The sequence below is a fragment of the Centruroides vittatus genome, unplaced genomic scaffold (genome assembly GCF_030686945.1).
Source record: "Centruroides vittatus isolate TY-2023 unplaced genomic scaffold, ASM3068694v2 scaffold_932, whole genome shotgun sequence".
Classification (NCBI taxonomy): Eukaryota; Metazoa; Arthropoda; class Arachnida; order Scorpiones; family Buthidae; genus Centruroides; species Centruroides vittatus.
The window spans coordinates 1,020,572-1,038,326 of NW_027122721.1; the positions used below are offsets into that span (position 1 = coordinate 1,020,572).

Sequence of the window (17,755 nt, forward strand, 5' to 3'; positions counted from 1 at the left end):
TCAGTCTTTAGGATTTTTACAGAGTCCAGTAAGACTTCACACTCATTGTCCAAGCAGCATTGTTGTAGATCTTCCTTTTTCCATATTATTTTATATTTGAAGATTTTCTACCTGAACGCTCGGGCTGTGGCACCAATATAGCAAAACCTTGATCAGCTAACATTTAGTCTCCACCAAGTTTTGTCACTTAAAATGACATTTCTCACACTCTACCACTTATATATATTATACTGTATATAATATAATTATATAGCTACAACTGCAGAAACCTGGTTACATTGGGAAAAGTACTTTTAAGTAGTGTATTTGTTGCTATTTCTTGCAACAAGAGGAAATAAATTTGTTCAACATTGTTATCAGTCATTTATGTTTATCACAACATGCAGGTTTCTAATTTGTATTTATAAGAAATATTAAAAATTAAAATAGAAAATTCATTCATATAAAAAATATTTACAGAAAATAAGAAAAATTAAATAATAAATGATTTTTATATTTACCATTCCATCTGCATTCTTGTATATTATTTGACTTAAGGTTTCTAAACCTCTTAAAGCACCCCATACTGAATTACTATATAATAATCCCTGTCCAGGAATATCAGGACTGTTTATTTTTAAAAGATCTAAAAGAAAAATATTTTAATTAAAATTTAATATAACAAATTAAATTATAAAACAAGTTGTTTGTTATTAAATACTAATTTGTAGCAAAACATTAAAGTTAAACATTAAATTTTCTATGTAAATATCAAATATCAGTATACCTTAGGACAGTGATTCTCAAAGTGGGGGTCGTGAAAAATATTTGGGGGGGGTCGCTGAAAAATTGATTCTAGATCAATTTTTTTTAAATATTTTATAAAATTTACTATGGATTCATGTTTAGAAATAATAGAAATAAAAACTATATAAAATAATTTTTACTTAAATAAATTGCACATATAAATAATAAAAAGAATATAAATATTTAAATACGAGCCTAACCCCCTCCCTCCAGGATGTTTTTCGACACATACTCATTCTTCGGGGGTCCTTTGAAATTTTTAAGTGCAAAAGGGGGGTCGCGGTCCAAAAAGTTTGAGAAACACTGCCTTAGGGAACATTCACAAGCCCAATAGAGTGGGTGTAGAAGGTAAATTAGTGGCTAATGTAACAATTTAAAGACATACAATATTTATAATTGATTTATATGTCTTTGTTTTATTTTATGTTTTCATGTTTGTTCAAGGGAGTTGCAAAAAAACCTTTTGCTATTCTCCCACCTGGTGTTTAAATATAAAATATTTGATGGTCCAGCTTTCTTAGACTACTTGGTCTAAAGGTTAGGGTCACAAATAATCACCCATCCTGGGAAAGAGGATCAAAATTTCGAAAATATTGAACTATGGGTGCATTTACTTCTGAGCTAATAGTGCTACTTCTGAACACCGAAAGTGACGTCATTAGCATGTGTATTCGTGCTTACATGTCCAGTTCGAAAGTAAACACAAACGCTAACAAGAAATATGGCGGTTTCCTGCAAATAATATTGTCAAAGCTGCTATTTTAAATGTTACGTTACAGATAGAGCTACTTGATTCCAAATCGGACGAGGATGATCTTATTGTGGATATAATTGTAGAAAAAATGAAAGAAGAAAAAAGAAAAGTAAGATCAAATAAAAAAAATGGAAACTTTTATTGAAGAGACTGTACATTTTTATAATCCAATTGATTTTAAACAGCACCTTAGACTTACAAGAGAATGTTTTGAAAGTCTCCTTTAAAAAATAAGTCCAATTATAGACACAGAAAAATTACTGGAAGATGACCTGTGTCTCCTCAAAAGCAGCTTTTATGCTGCCTATGGACATTGGCAAATCAAGAATCATTCAGGTTTGTTTATACAAAGTAATATATGAAATTAGATGCAGTATATAAGAGAATAGCAGATCATACATATATATATATAATACATATTTAATGTACAGTCAAACCTGTTTTTATGCGCTCTTTTTATGTGCGATTTTTATTTGTGCGATTTTTTTAATGCGAATTTTTAATTTGTGCGGTATAGTTGGCGACTAGTCTCGTGCGATTCGTCATGTCTCACGTTGACTTATTATAGCTAAATAAACTTATTATAGCATAAATGCACTTATTATAGTAATATTATTGCATGAATATGCGAAAAATGAAATAATTTACTTTTTAAGTCAACAAAACACCACCTGGACAAAAATATGTAAAACAGACGATAGACCAGACGATGCAGTCAAGTGCTGACATCTGTTGTCAATAAATTCTATTTCGTACGGTTTTGAGTTATTTTCTGTGAGACTTTTTTTATGCGGTCCCTGTTGACCGCATAAAAAAATTATTTTTTTAATTGTGTTGCGAAAACTATTATTTACAGCCATTCGTGAAGTTTCGTGAGATTTTTTTTAATGCGTTTTTTTTAAGAGAATAGCAGATCATACATATATATATATAATACATATTTAATGTAATTGTTTTACCCAGTGAATGGATGTGACAATGCTCTTTTATGGTATAACTAAACTGAGTTAAAAATCAACAAATAATTGATATTAAATACAAAATATATTTTTTTCTTTCTTTCTTTTCCCTAAGGGTATTGATGATCATTTTAATATGTCTAGATAGACTGCATGGAATATTTTAAATAAGGTTGTTAATTCTCTCTTAGTGTTAAATGAAAATGAAAAAATAATCTCTTGGCCATCACAGAGCAGGATGGTGTAAGAATAATGGACTCGGAAGTCTAGGTTCTTGAGGTTGTCCGGATTGGATTGTTCGGGATAGATCTGGATCAAGAAAGTTCCAGCTCGATCTGGGAAAGTTCTAGGCACAGTTGAGAGTAACAGGAGAATCCGATAGAGTACGATTGGCACTGACACAGGAAAATTTTGATGACTAATCCTAGAGGGACGGGCGACGACTGACTATTTCAGCCGTCAATTTTGATATCAGTCTGTTATCGCCTAACCACGAGGTCAGCAGATCATGGGAATGCATCGTTTTCGTCATCGAGAAAGTGTAAGTGGAAATTTTCTCAGGTAGCTGAGGGCAATAACAGTTGAGCAACATATGACGTCATCGTCAATTAAAACTGGGTTTTTCTTTGGTTAAAGTTCGGATTTTCATATTTATACTCAATCTGGTTTTCCTGGAATTAGAGGCTCTATTGATAGCTATTAAGAAGCAGCAGCTTATTCCAATAGAAATAAGTATTACTCTGTCATCATGTAATTTTAGTTTGTAATGAGAAAATGGTATTCAAATGATATAATTCCTTGAGAAGTCATTTCCCATATGTAAGTGAAAATTCATTCAAGTTTGCAGACTTATGTAATTTTGGATTATTGTTAATGCTGTTCATTTCTTTACAATTTATTTAATGCTCTGAACATAACACTTCTGAAGATTCTAAATGTATAAAAGGTAAACTTCACTTTTAATCATAAACAATGAATCAAACTTAATTTTTTTCACATTAACTCTCTGTTTATGAAAAAAGTCATCTAAAGCTATTGAACCTTACAATAAAAAAAAGATCATCGTAAACATTTTATACAACAAATAATTGAAATTTATCAATAAAAATATTTTCTGCCATTTATTTTGAATTAGCGCAAAGCTCAACAGCAAACTAGCTAGCACTCCAAGCTTACCAATTCCATTAAAAATGACGTCACACAACTCTGAAGTAAATGCCAACAAGCACAGCACTCAAACGAAAGTATACAAGTTGAGCATGCTGACAGTAAAATTAGCTGAGAAGTAAACGCACCCTATGTGATTTGTGAAGCTTATCTATGGCTAGTGGTCCAAGGCACTAATATTCAATTGCTAATTCATGTATGGTACAGGTATTAATCTACAGAAGATATTTCATTAAATATGTAAAATAATTTAATTTAAAGATTTTAGATAATAATTTTAGATGTTTAATTTAATAAATTAAATGAGATAAGAAAATTTTTATAAAAGTAGATATTAGATTGTTAATATTCAACAAAGAAATTGCTAGTTTCATTCTACATTTTGAATATCACTTCAGCTCAAAGAATCAAAAATTATCCAAGGAGAAATAGCACCAACAATATTCAGGAACAGTGTAATGGTGTATAGCACCATTACACTGTTCCTGAATATTGTAGAAATTAATACCTTTGCAATGGCAGATTAAATATTGTAAATTATAAAGTTACGTGATAGAAATAAACTTATTAGCACCTGTAACAAGTTTGAACATCTGTGTGATAATTTTTAATATTTTCATAATTTTTTCTGTAATTTTGCTGTCTTCAGTAAGCTCATTAGTTGATGCTCATCTGCCTTGCTTACTGTCTTACACCAGACCTGATCATACTGATTATTTTTTGTACACTTAAAATTACATATGTTAATTTATTTATTTAAAAAATTGTAGTTTTGATTTTGTTGTTAAATTAGTTTATTATATTTCATTATTTTGATAATATATTTGGTGTTTTTTTAACCAATCTCTGATAGAAAATTTCAAAATGCTTGTAAACCAGTGTTTACAATATATTCTTGGGTTCAGAACTATTTTATGCTAAACAGACAGCATTAATTTTGCTCTTATATAAATAAATTTAAATGATAAGTTAGTAGTTACAAAAGAATAGGACTGATAGAATTATCTACAAAAATTCAAGCTTATCTTGGACCTCACTGAACTTTCCTCAGAAACAGGAGAATCCTTATCTTGTAACTATCAATTGTATTAAACAGACAAATTATCGATTGTATTTTTTCATAACAATTACAAAATATATTTTAATTTATAAAGTATTTATTTATTTAAATATTGTGTTCGGAAATATATATATTTAACGTATCAGATACAAAATACACTCATGATATATAATTATAACAAAAAGCATTTTAAATTTATAAGTTTTATCAGAAATTTCATATAATAGATATATGTAATAGAAACTTACATAGCAGCAACATTACCTCATTTTAAAATTTGTTTAATTATATACATTATAATTTAATTCAAATTCATATTAAATTATATTCTAATAAACTTGTGGAACTTTCTTAATAGTTTTTCAGTAAATTGAAAAATTATATGCTGAATCATTCTTTTATAGTATTCACTTACATAATTTAATATATCTTTTCCTTTTTTTGTAACCGATTTTTAAGTAGATTAAATTGCTATTTTATAATACTGTATATTATGTAATTTCAAGATTAATACAGTTTTAATGTACACTTGTTACCACACTTGTAAAATTTAATCTTTAGTGATTACTTATTCAAAAACAAATCTTTTTAGCAATATAAATCTTTAGATAGATTAAAAACTAAATAAATAATTAAAAAATAGAACTTTATAAAGAATATGAAATGTATATAATTATCAGAATAGTTAATTAAAGCTGTGCAAGTTTTCATTTATTACTACAATAGTAAAAGAAACCATTCATAAACATGGGATGTGTCTGAGTTGCAAGCACCTAATCAAGCAAGCCAATGACATAGTTCATTTCCTACGAAACAGAATATAATAGACTCTGCAATTATCTTACTTAATTAGCTACATGCCACATAGACACAACCATGAATAAAATGTGACAAAATAAATGTTTTGATATTTTCAAAATCATATAATAAATTTCTCTTATAGTAAAAGTATAAAGTTCTGTAATTCTATTTCATCTGTTTTCAATTGTAAAGTGTAGAGTAATTATAAATTAATTGATGAAATGTTAGTTAATAGTTTTACTCGAAACTTCTGTATGACAATTTAATGTCGCTTTCAAATTATATTAATCGAATATTATACTTACACTGTTCGTCCATATTCATGTGAGGCCATTGTTCGCAGTGATTAATTTTTACACTAATGTTGTATAAATAACCGGCAAAATTATCATTTTTTATAAAATTTATCGTTCGGTGTTCGATCGAGTTGCTCCGATATTCATTTTGAGGAAGACACTCGTCGAGAAACAATAACCGTTGATACCGTTTGATGGCATTTAGTAGAATCGTACAATTCCCAGAATTGTTGATAATTTGAAAATTATCCGGTTTGAATCCCATGTACGAATTATAAACCGCATACTGTTGCGGAAGAGGCCATGGCATACCAACCGTAGGCGATACCTAAAATTAAATATGTATTTATATATTAAATTGACTTTCAGTACCTCGTTTTTAAGTTTAAACAAACATTCTCGATAACTTCACTAAGTTTTTTTACATTTTATTTAACTTATATGAATAAAAGTTGTTTACCTGCACCTGACTTTCGTGTGGTTGCCCATTAGCATCACAATTGTGAGCAATAATTAATGGGAAAATGTTAAAACCAAGAAAGAATAATAAATTCATCTCTCTAATCAGGGCAACACACTGGACGAGGAATAAACGATTTATCAATTCAATAAATATATATTCAAAGTCCAAACAGATAAATTCAGTGTCAATCAATCAATGTCTTGTGATGTTAAGATACATTTATCACACAGATTAATGTGCAAAATAACGTTTAAATTCATGCAAACAACCGATCACCAGGATTTCTTCTAGCCACGTGACTAAACAGTCCTGATCGTTTCGCCCGGAAAGTGTAAATTTTCGTCATTTTGACGTCATCTGTTCAGTTTTATAATAAACAGTTTTATAAAATGACGTCAAACTGACGTAAAAGTGCGCACTTTCTGAACGTAATGAACACACCCGTTTCGATTCGTAAATAAATCTGTAATTATTATAAGCTTATTGCATTCATTAAATGGTTTCAAAAGAAACGAATATTAAAGAAAAAAGGGGGATACTATAGATTACCACCTACGGAATTTCGGGTCTTTGGGTATATATCTGAACTCAGGAGACCGAGACGAGTTCAACGATACCCTACTTTTGGACCGGAGACGAAAAATAATAAAGTTATCATACTTTTTTCCAGCGATCGCGCGATGTTAGGGAGTCGCGTCGCTCTCTCCGCTAAGTCGGCCTCGCTTTCGCGATCGAGAGTCGCGTCGCTTGCCGTTAAAATTGCCTTTAGTAGACGTTTCCCCCCTTTTTTTACTTTGTTCAAGAACTACCGTGAATCAATAACTAGTGACGTTTAGCACATGGCGGCCTGCCGGCGAATCCCCTCCGGGAGGTCCGTCGAGAGCACGAACAGTGGGAACGGCCATTCGCTGCCAGTAACATTAACCAAAATGGCAATCGCGCGATGATCGGAAGTCGCGTCGCTCTCTCCGCTCTCGTATCGCGTGTTTAACCCTACTGGAGATGACCGTAGTCCGACGTCATGGTTTGCAGACTTTACCGTAAGATGGCAGTACTAGCAACTATGGCGCCGTCTTCATGAGAGATTAAAAAAGTATGGTAACTTAAAAAGTATGATAACTTTTTTATTTTTCGTCTCCGGTCCAAAAGTAGGGTACCGTTGAACTCGTCTCGGTCCCGTGAGTTCAAATATATAATCAAAGTCCTGAAATTTCATAGGTGGTAATCTATAGTACACCCGAAAAAAGAAGTATAATATATTCGATTTTAAGGGGTTTACCTCTAAATAAGGAATTAAAATATATATAATTTTCATTTATTTTAGTTCATAAATAGTCTTTTTTTTCATTTTTTTTTTATTTCAGCCGGATAGCCTAATGGTTAAAGTGTCAGCTTGCTGCTCTGGGAACCCGAAATGAATCCGGACGGGTCTAAATATCCCAAACATTTTTCGGGGGTGGTCCGTCCCGGATATCACTCACCACCCGGCTGTTCCGTTGTGGGTTTGATAGAAAGACGCTCTTAGTGCCCACAACGAAAAATGCAAACACAGAAAAATATTCCTGCTGCGATGACTACATACTTTAGCCATTAAAGTGTTAACATTTTATTTATCAATGATGTGTTACGGGAATTTAAGAATATGGGTACTGCTCGAGGCACCAAGGAAGTCAGGACGTGCCTCTTGTCGTTTTTCGGAGAATGTTATTTAAGTTATTGTATTAATTTTTATTTTTTTGAAGACTCTGTACATGCAGTAATACAGTTTTATGTACACTTTTTGAGCTTAATATTTTTCTGTAGCCCTATAATACTAACTCGGAAAAAATTAAAAAATAAACATTATAAACTATTAAATATTAAAATCTAAACTGTTAAACACTACTAAAATATAGGCCTATATTTTATTACCTGTTACTATTACCTTAACTAGTACCTATTTAGTACTATTAAATAAACATTCTTAAAAAGAAAGACTTGCTTTGCATACACAAATGCAAGATTTGACATGACTTCGTTTACAAAGAACAAAATGTATGTATATTGAGCCGAGCGCGGTTTCATTAAGAAATTAGCATTAATACATTACTTAATAAGGTATAGGTAATTAGGTTAGATGATTTTTCACAGCAGTGCCGGCTCGATGGTAACTTGCACCTGAAGCGAAACTGATTTTTGCACCTTCTTGCAGAACGGTTGTCAATAGAGAGCTGGCATTCTTGTGTGAACTATTTATAAGCGACTTTAAAATACATTTATGGACTCGGTTTATTCGACTTAATGTTTTTCACTTATTTTTTCTCCTGTTGAACATTTTGATTGCTCATTTTGCCTCTTGAAGCAGTCGCTTCATAGTCTCACTCATCAAGCAGGTCCTGTTTTAGAACGCTTAATTCAAAAGATGTAAAATTAATATACAGAGTGTCCATAAAGTCTCTTTACAACTTAAAAAATTTATTGCAAAGGCAATTGATAAGATATCTTAATCAGACTTGTTCTATTGTACTCAATAGTTTTCAGTTTTTCGACCTCATTTAATATATCTCTATATAGGCACCATTAGTCGCACGAAGTATATCAAAACGGTATTCGACTTCTTGCCGGGTTCGCTGTAGCATAGCCTCATCAATGGTTGCTATTGCATCTGTTATCTTTTGCTTTAGTTCAGTAATGTCCTGTATCTTTGTTCAATACACGATATCTTTAACATAGCTCTGTAGAAAGAAATCCAGAGGTGTGATATCTGGTGAACGTGGTGGCCATGGAATTGGTCCACACCTTCCAATCCAATGGTCTGGAAATGTTTGATTAAGGAAGTCACGAACACGTAGTCCCCAATGCGGTGGGTCACCATCCTGCTGAAAGATGACATTACTGAACTAAAGCAAAAGATAACAGATGCAATAGCAACCATTGATGAGGCTATGCTACAGCGAACCCGGCAAGAAGTCGAATACCGTTTTGATATACTTCGTGCGACTAATGGTGCCTATATAGAGATATATTAAATGAGGTCGAAAAACTGAAAACTATTGAGTACAATAGAACAAGTCTGATTAAGATATCTTATCTTAAATTGCCTTTGCAATAAATTTTTTAAGTTATAAAGAGACTTTATAGACATGCTGTATATACAATGGAAAAATGTCATTAGTTTTAAGTCTCTTTTAATTTTTGAGAATTTTTATGGAGAAATAGACTGACAAACTAATAAGCAAATAAACTAGCATTTACAGTGAATGGAGTATGATATTAATTTTATTGGTGAGTATCTAGAAAAATAATTTTGTACCAAATAAGCTAGTAAAAGATTCACGTGCCATTCTAAGATGGACCCATCGGTGTTTCACCAACAATAACTTTATCATCTCCCTTCTCATTTAACATATTAACAATTTAGCATAAATCTAAATAAGTATTTCAACTGTAACTCTTACTCTAGAAACAATTTAGATGTTATTAATACCGGTATATTAGACCGAAAGTCATATTCATATCTACATCTTTATTTATTTTCATAACAGAATTTAAAAAGTTACTGCTTTTTTCACAAAAATTTATTCTGTTCTTAACCCCTGTGAGGTTCCAGAACTGGTCGAAACTAAAATTTAATTTTTACATGTTAAAAGCGAAACGCTGTTGTCAAGTCGGACCAAAGGTCATGTTACTTATATAAAGGAGAGGAGGAAAAAAAACTGTAGTTGTTAAAACAAACGCAAAGACGAATGACGTAACGGATCAGATGAAATGTCCGCCGGAGAAGATAGAGCTGACACGGGCACTCGTAAACAATTGATCGAGGTTAAAAAGTCCAAAAAGGGGAAAGATTTGACGGTTAGAAAAACATCACGTGCGATCATTAAAATCTAACAATTCACAGAAAATAAAAACAACGGGGTAAATTATGAGCGCACGGCTTATAGTTTTATGAACAAACTCCGGACCCCATCAAGTCTCGGTTTTCACCTAGAAACAAAAGAGAGACCAATCGGGAAGCGAGGAAATACAGGACCAATCAAACGCTGAGATTCGAGGGAAAAATCCTATAAAAACCCCGAATCTCAAGGTCGAATCGCCGATTTTTGCCCAATGTAATCGAGCCTATTCTGTGTCGTTTGCATCCCGCACCGGAATTTTGACGTCGATACCCCACTTCGACGAGCCACCATCTCGACAACGGACTAAATCATAGTCATCATCACCATCTCTGCCCCAGGGCCGTTTCGAACCAACGAGATCCATCACCGATCATCACGAAACATCCGAACAGTGAGCTGACCAGCGAACTCTGTTATTTTGGACAGTGCGGCATTGTTGAACTACTTTTCGACGTCAAGCACCTATCGATATTCGTGTAGTTTACTATAATAAACAGATTTGTTGTAAGGACACGTGTCATCTTTGCCTCCCGTATCACCATCCATATACGATCAGCCCCTAGGCTTTTCCTGACTAGGATTAACTGATTGCCCCTAAAAGTCGGCTTCTTACACTCCTTCATATGTTGAACCCTTATAATCTAGCATATAATAAATTGTTTTTATCTTCATAAAACTTATTTATTGCTACTATTTACGATAGTTCTCACATTAATAATCTATTTATTTTTTACATTATAATGTCATCATCATTTAAAATTATACAGTTCAAATTTAAAACACGAGAAAATATGCAGTAGAGTGTAATCCGACATATATCGTGTGGGATTACAGCAGATTGTCGGATCACTGGATTTTGTATATACCTACAGTACATTGATTAACGCGTTAGTTTATCGTATTAATCAGTATTGTGAATGTTTTGCCGACCGTACGTGCAATGAACAATTAGCGACTGACAATATACAGGTACCGTACATCAGTCCTTATTACATACATCGACAAGTGATAACGCGAAGATTTCTTGTGTGCCACTCTCGGATTTTTAGACGTGACGGAGTGGCGAGTGACGGACAATAGAGACTTTACTGTATTTGAATATACGATTGACATTATAAAACCATTCATATATATATTTTTTGCAATGGAAAATTTTTTCTTTGCTTCATTATAATCTCCGGGTGGCGACGAAAGGTGTGAAAAAGTAACAATTCTTCAAATGGACAAGTTTTCTATTTGTTTGTGTTTATTGAATATTATTAAATATATCAATAATTAAACTTTAGAAAGATTTTTGCCACTGGCCACTGGAGTTTTCCGGATTTTATTCACGTTTTTAACACCCAAATAGAGACCAGTTTCCCATAGAAAATCCTCCCGGAAAGCATTTCCCGTCGGTAGACTCGCCCAAGTGTCGCTCTGTCCTGTACGAACAAATGATAAACAATAAATAACTTAAAATTACGTGTCTCGAAATGATTCTTTAACAAAATCAATTTTTTGTGATTATTTTATTAGTGATTTACAGGTGACGGCCGGATGGCCGAGCGGTAAAGGTGGCAGCCTACCGCTCTGGGGGACCCGGGATCGAATCCGAACGGGTCGAATAATCCCCAGGAATTTTTCGGGGGGTGGTCCGTTCGGATATGTCGGGCCCCGTCCCTCACCACCCGGTCGCCCCATTGTGGGCCTGGCCGAACCCATAATGGGCCTACTAAAAGAGGCCCTCTTAGTGCCCACAGGGCGGAAATGATTCTTTAACAAAATCAATTTTTTGTGATTATTTTATTAGTGATTTACAGGTAATTTTGTAATTCAGTTTATACTTTGATATTTGTAATCGCTGTAGCGTAGAAAACCTTCATAACAGTAATTGTTTACCATTTTAATTGTATTAGCCTATATAATCTTTCTTAAATCAAAATACAAAGTGCAAATAATCAAACTAATTTTAATCGAATATTAATATTAAAATATATGCATAAACCACGATTAAGAAAAAATAAATAGGCCTATATAATTCATTAGGATTCCCAGAAATTTCAGTCCGTTTTCCGAAGAGTCAAAACTCAGTTCACTGATAAAATCACAAACACGGTGAAGAATTGATTATCCACAATCAATACACAAAGTACGAATAAAATAATGCCCTGTTTATTTGAAAGTCCATTCGAGAATCATCCTCGAATGCCCCGATCCATTTCTTGATACTGCCAGAACAGCAGCAAGAGCATTTCTTCTCCTTCTTCAGCAGTTTCTTTAATTCTGGAATTGCTCTTCGTATGAACCGGTCCAAGTAAAGTTTATTGTAGTCGTTATTAGTATTGAACATTCTGTAATATACATAAATATTTAGCCTAAAAAACGTTATTGTTTGCATTAATTATAAATTCATTACTCACTTGACATACGCAACCATAATATTGTCTGGATAACATTACCCCATATTTTGGAAAGGAAAAGAATAGTTATAGGAAAAATACAGAGCTCAAGATAAAATCACCTCTCACTCACAGCCAATAAATAATAGGTAACGTTTGCTAAGCGAATTGGTCGATAAGCGAGGAGCTTGCGCCGGGAATATATGATCGTTGTAAAATTATACAAATTATGCAACAAACTTGAAATTTATTCATAAAAAGACTATTATAGTACGCTTAGTGCGCGTGTCACCATTCGCCACTGATCGACACTCAAGCTGAAAATGGGGATTTCCCGAATTGTAGGTCGAAGCTCGATTGGTCCTAAGTGGAAGTGGTCGTTAAGCAGATAGGTCGTAAAGTGAGGAGTACCTGTAAATAAAATGTCACGCGAATACGGTATTGACATCGTCCCTATTGTTTCTATCCAGCTCTGTCCCCGATAGAGCAATATACTAATATTAGAAACGTCAATATTGAAAAACTGGTGCAATACTATACTACAATGCTATGTGTAAAGGTTCGATGTTATTTAGACTCTATATTCACGATTTCATTTGCATTAATTTCCATTGAAGTAATATTTGAGATCGTTGATAAAATGTTAGCAGAAAACAAATTACTACAAAAAATATAGTTAAATATATAAGAAAATACCAAATCAAATAATAAATACAAATAATTAAATTTTAATACAGTAGAGCATCGATTATCCGACTTAATTGGGGACTGGGGTTGGTCGGATAACTGAAAAGTCGGATAACCGAAAAGTATGAAAAAATACATTATTAGTATAGTGCATTAGGCCTGGTTTAAATACTAGCCTCCCTTTCATGGTCGAGCCAGTGCTGCCAGCTAAAACATGAAAAAATTTAACAAAAATAATATTAAAGTAGCCAAGACATAACCAAATGTTGTAGCTCCACATCACTAGCGGACATTTGAATTTGCCGACTAGAACGCAGTCGGTTAACCGAGAAGTCGGTTAATCGGAAATCGGATAATCGATGCTCTACTGTATTATTAAATTCCAAGTATGAAAATTAAACAGGTTAATGTTAACCGTTAGCATTCGTTATTTTTTCAATTTATTGATTTGCTGGATAAAAGGCTGTTGACCACAATTATGGTTGCCACCTCTCTGGTTTCGAAGGTTTGTCTCCGGACTCCGGGTATGGATTGTTTTATAATTTAAAAAATTATTCTAGTTTCTGATTTAAGTTTTAAGCTATTTGTATAAGATATTTGTTCGCTACATCTGTCGGTTAATCTCAATCTCTAAAATTATTTACCAAATTCATTGCCAAAAATTTTGACAACAATAGACCCGAGCAAATGGAACTCCTTAAAAGTGCAATATCTAATAGCCTAATAAATATTCCCGTAAATATTCCACTTATATTCCTTACTAAGATTAGTATAAATACAGTGAAATCCCGTAATAACGAATTTTCCTGTACTGTAATGCCACCGTCGCGCTGCCATCAAGACACTGCAAGAAGGGAACTGCAGCACTATACAATTGAGAATATAACTGATTTTGAAATGACTACTTTGTTAATATTTGATAAGCAAATTTTAAATATAAAACTCTTCATTATAGGAATCTTGACTCTTAAAATTATTTTTCAAGTGATAAAGTAGGAAAAATTTTAATTAATAAAGTGTCACAAAATATTTGTCCTTAAGACAAATGTGGAGCCATCACAAACCCACCCTATACACTGTAATTAAATAAAACCCAGCAAACTGCAAGTAATCATTCTGAATGGACTTATGTATTTATGATAACAAAGTTATTTATCTAGCTGGATGTACAGTACTGTACATACATGGCTGGTTACCCATTCTCTTCTTAAATTTTCCTCACGTAGAAATGAATGTCAACTGGAACGATTGAATACATGGACGATCTCGATGCATCATGTTTTCGCGTGTATCGCATACAGCTTTAAACCACTTAAAGAACACTGAGGCTATTGTAGGGTTGTCGACAGGGTGTAGACTATGTCAAGAGGGTCGAGCGGTCGCGAAGGAGACTGAATGGGGGCGATCGGCACTGAGACAGACTCTACGGTTACAAGAAACCGTTTATTTGACACGAAAGAAGCTTACAAGATTTCCGCGATCTTGGAAGTTCTACGTCGGCAGCGGCCACTGGATCTTCCTCTCCTTTCCAAGATAGTTCCATTTTGAAGGAGTGTCCCTGGGTCGCGAATGGCCAGTTCCCTCGACGTCTCGACGACTCCGGGACGATGCGGTCGACTTCCGTTGATGGAAAGATGTCGATCTGAGGTCGGGAGACGGAGACGGACACGAGACACACACACAACAATAGATCCGTCACTTGGAACTTTCGGGAGAAGAAGCCGTCGCGTCCTTGAATTCTCAGGTTTTATCCGTTTTCCTCCGCTTCCACTTTCCGATTGGTCTCGCCTCGTCACCTGGTGACAATTCGAAACCTTTTGGGGTCGCGGAAGAGGTCAAAATCGAAGTTTAATTCGATTCCCATTCGGAGATAACGATCTGCGTTTCTCCATTGTTCTATTGTTTAAAAGTTCGCGTCGTTTTCATTAAGAAAAACTATTTCTAACTTCTATTTTTTTTCCTAAAAATAAATGATTTTAATGCGAATTTCAGTGAGGTTCGGACCTATCCAGAGCCTCACACTATTATGACAGCTAACCCTGTACAATATCTACCTGAACTGGTTTTATGAGGCATGTAGAGCAAATTAAAAACTAAAAATTGCAGACCTACACTAACAACTAGCAGTATCTGTAGGTGTTATGAAAACCGTGCCGGTGCTTATTCTGCAACTTGAACACAAACTATATGGTGTATTTTCTCGGACACATGGCAAATTTCATCACTAAGTTTTCCTCAGTTTTCAACTGAGGAAAACTTAGTGATGAAATTTGCCATGTGTCCGAGAAAAATACACCATATAGTTTGTGTTCAAGTTGCAACAACTAGCAGTATCTTAATGGCTGCCAAGACATACGCCCTTGTGTGGCAGAATTCAAAAACGCATTCAGGAAACTTGTGGATAGGAACCCCAAGATAAAATTTTTTCAGTTGTGAAAACGTATTTGTAACAAACTTTCAGTTTTACCTTAAATTTAACAGAAAAGAAACGTTCTAATGAAGTGAAAATCTCAGAAATTCTATAACAATTTCGTTATTTTTTTCCTTCTCTATTGTCTTCCACCAGGTAACTACTGTAACCAAGGGAGAAAAGGTGCGCTCGGAAATGACTGATGAGTCAACAAAAGCCATAAGCTGTCAGATTTTTGTATCTGACAGCTTATGTCTCTTAGGCCTAATTTAATTATTGTATTTACCTTATACTTCATTTAAGGCGCAAGGGTAAGATGGTACCGTCGAGGGACAGTGGGGTGATATATTGCCTCCGGTCCTCCTGGTCAGTCCTCCAATAGAGAAATTGCATGAATGTTATCTCGTTACCAAATCCTCATCGCACCGCCTCCTGCGCCATACTTGTGCCGTGGTGTTCGTGGAGGTGTAATTTTGGCTTGCATCTGAACGTTTATCACGTGTAGATGCCAAAACATGCATTTTACTTTCCCAGCTGTTATAACAGAGGGAAAGTATGAGAGCATTTTTACATTTTTGGACTCGGGACCTCGAAACGTAGATAAATGCAAAAAAAATTTGTTTTTTTTCCTGTAGGCTATGTATTGATGTGTGTATATGGAAGGCATTATTTTGTTCATTCAATTTCAAGCTTAATAATTCCCCATGACTTTTGCCGAAAATTTTGAAATATTCCAGGGAGGTTTGTATATTACAGGAATCGATGCTAATAAATTTTGGTAAAGGTAGTGGATCATATCTCGAGTAGGGTCGGATTTCATGTTAATAACGAGTGAAATCTTCATTTACAATTTTTTGTAAAATTCATTTCCACCCTCAAAATTTTCAGAATACGAATTTCTCTTGTTAGGAAAGGTAAGTTACATTAAAACAAACTAACACTTGATCGTTGTACTGGCTAAAAATGTACAGTACGTTTTATGAGTTTTTATAGAAGTGATGCTACGCAATAGTCAAATTGCTGCGTGATAATTTTTTTGCTCCCATTTAAAGTTTGGTTACTCAGTCATGTATCAGGTAAGGTTAAAACGTAGCGGAAACGTCGCAAACATGGCACCAGGCAAAACGCACACGCGGGACTCCAATACGTCACATGCAAGTAAACTAAAGCATAAAAAATATGATTTAAGGCACGAAACTAAATTAAATTAATGCATAAAAATATTCGGGAAAATGCGTAATTTTACGAAGTTGACTTTGAAATCTTCGTTGCGTATGACATTGACTGACCGCAAATTTCAATATTTTAAGAGTAGATATATTCAAGTTGACGTATCGATTATTAATTTACATATTCCGGTGTTCAAGATAACGCACTTTTAATTAGGCTATTAATATGGAAGAAAATTTATACATTAATGCTTTTTTTTATACAGTAAAACTTTGTTTATACATATGCATATAAACAAAATGATGGTGTATCTAGCATACACTGTAATTAAATAAACGCAAAAAGGTAAAACTTAATATTAAGCATTTCTTTTTAATTTTACACAGTTTAAAAGCATGTCGCGGTTCATTTTAAACTAGGAAATGCTTTAATCTGAGAGTGAAGCGAATGTAAACCAGAAGAAATTTGGGATAATTTTAGCCAGATGCCATGGATAGCGTTCTGGAACATCCGGTCGTTTTTGCTAAAAATAAATTTATGACATCAACTATTTACGTAATCCAAAAGATGCCGAATACCCAACAATAATGTATTCCAAGTTCTACATTTGTATTATTTTTTGTTTTTGGTTTTTATTTTTTTTTTTATTCGTAAATAACCCCTTTGAAGTAACAGCAATCAACTCAGGCTGCCAACACGATATATCAGAACAGCACGGATGCCTGAGACGTTCTTAATGACAAATTCGATTAAAAATCCACCGGAAAATTCGGTATAAGAATGTCTTACTTCAATTTAAATTAGAATGGTGGCACGGTTTCAAGAGAAATCACATGACTAATTGAAATACGCCAATGCCAAAAAACGACAGAAATGTATTATTTTGTCTACACGAAACATTTCAAAAATGATTTTAAATACAATAAAATAGCTAAAACTTCAG

At 33.6% G+C, this 17,755-nt stretch overlaps 1 protein-coding gene across 2 annotated transcripts in view; it reads right to left on the reverse strand.

Annotated features, from left to right (window-relative positions):
* The window catches only part of LOC136990417 (beta-hexosaminidase subunit alpha-like), a 376,498-nt gene extending 369,861 nt beyond the window's left edge, over positions 1-6,637 (reverse strand). For both annotated transcript variants that reach the window (XM_067288809.1, XM_067288808.1), the window contains exons 1-3: positions 6,284-6,637; positions 5,833-6,151; positions 501-625 (exon numbers count right to left, since the gene is read on the reverse strand). In XM_067288809.1, coding sequence (XP_067144910.1) covers positions 501-625; positions 5,833-6,151; positions 6,284-6,379 — 540 coding nt within the window. In that variant the 5' untranslated portion in view covers positions 6,380-6,637. The remainder of the gene's footprint in view (positions 1-500; positions 626-5,832; positions 6,152-6,283) is intronic.
* Positions 6,638-17,755: the final 11,118 nt, after the last annotated feature.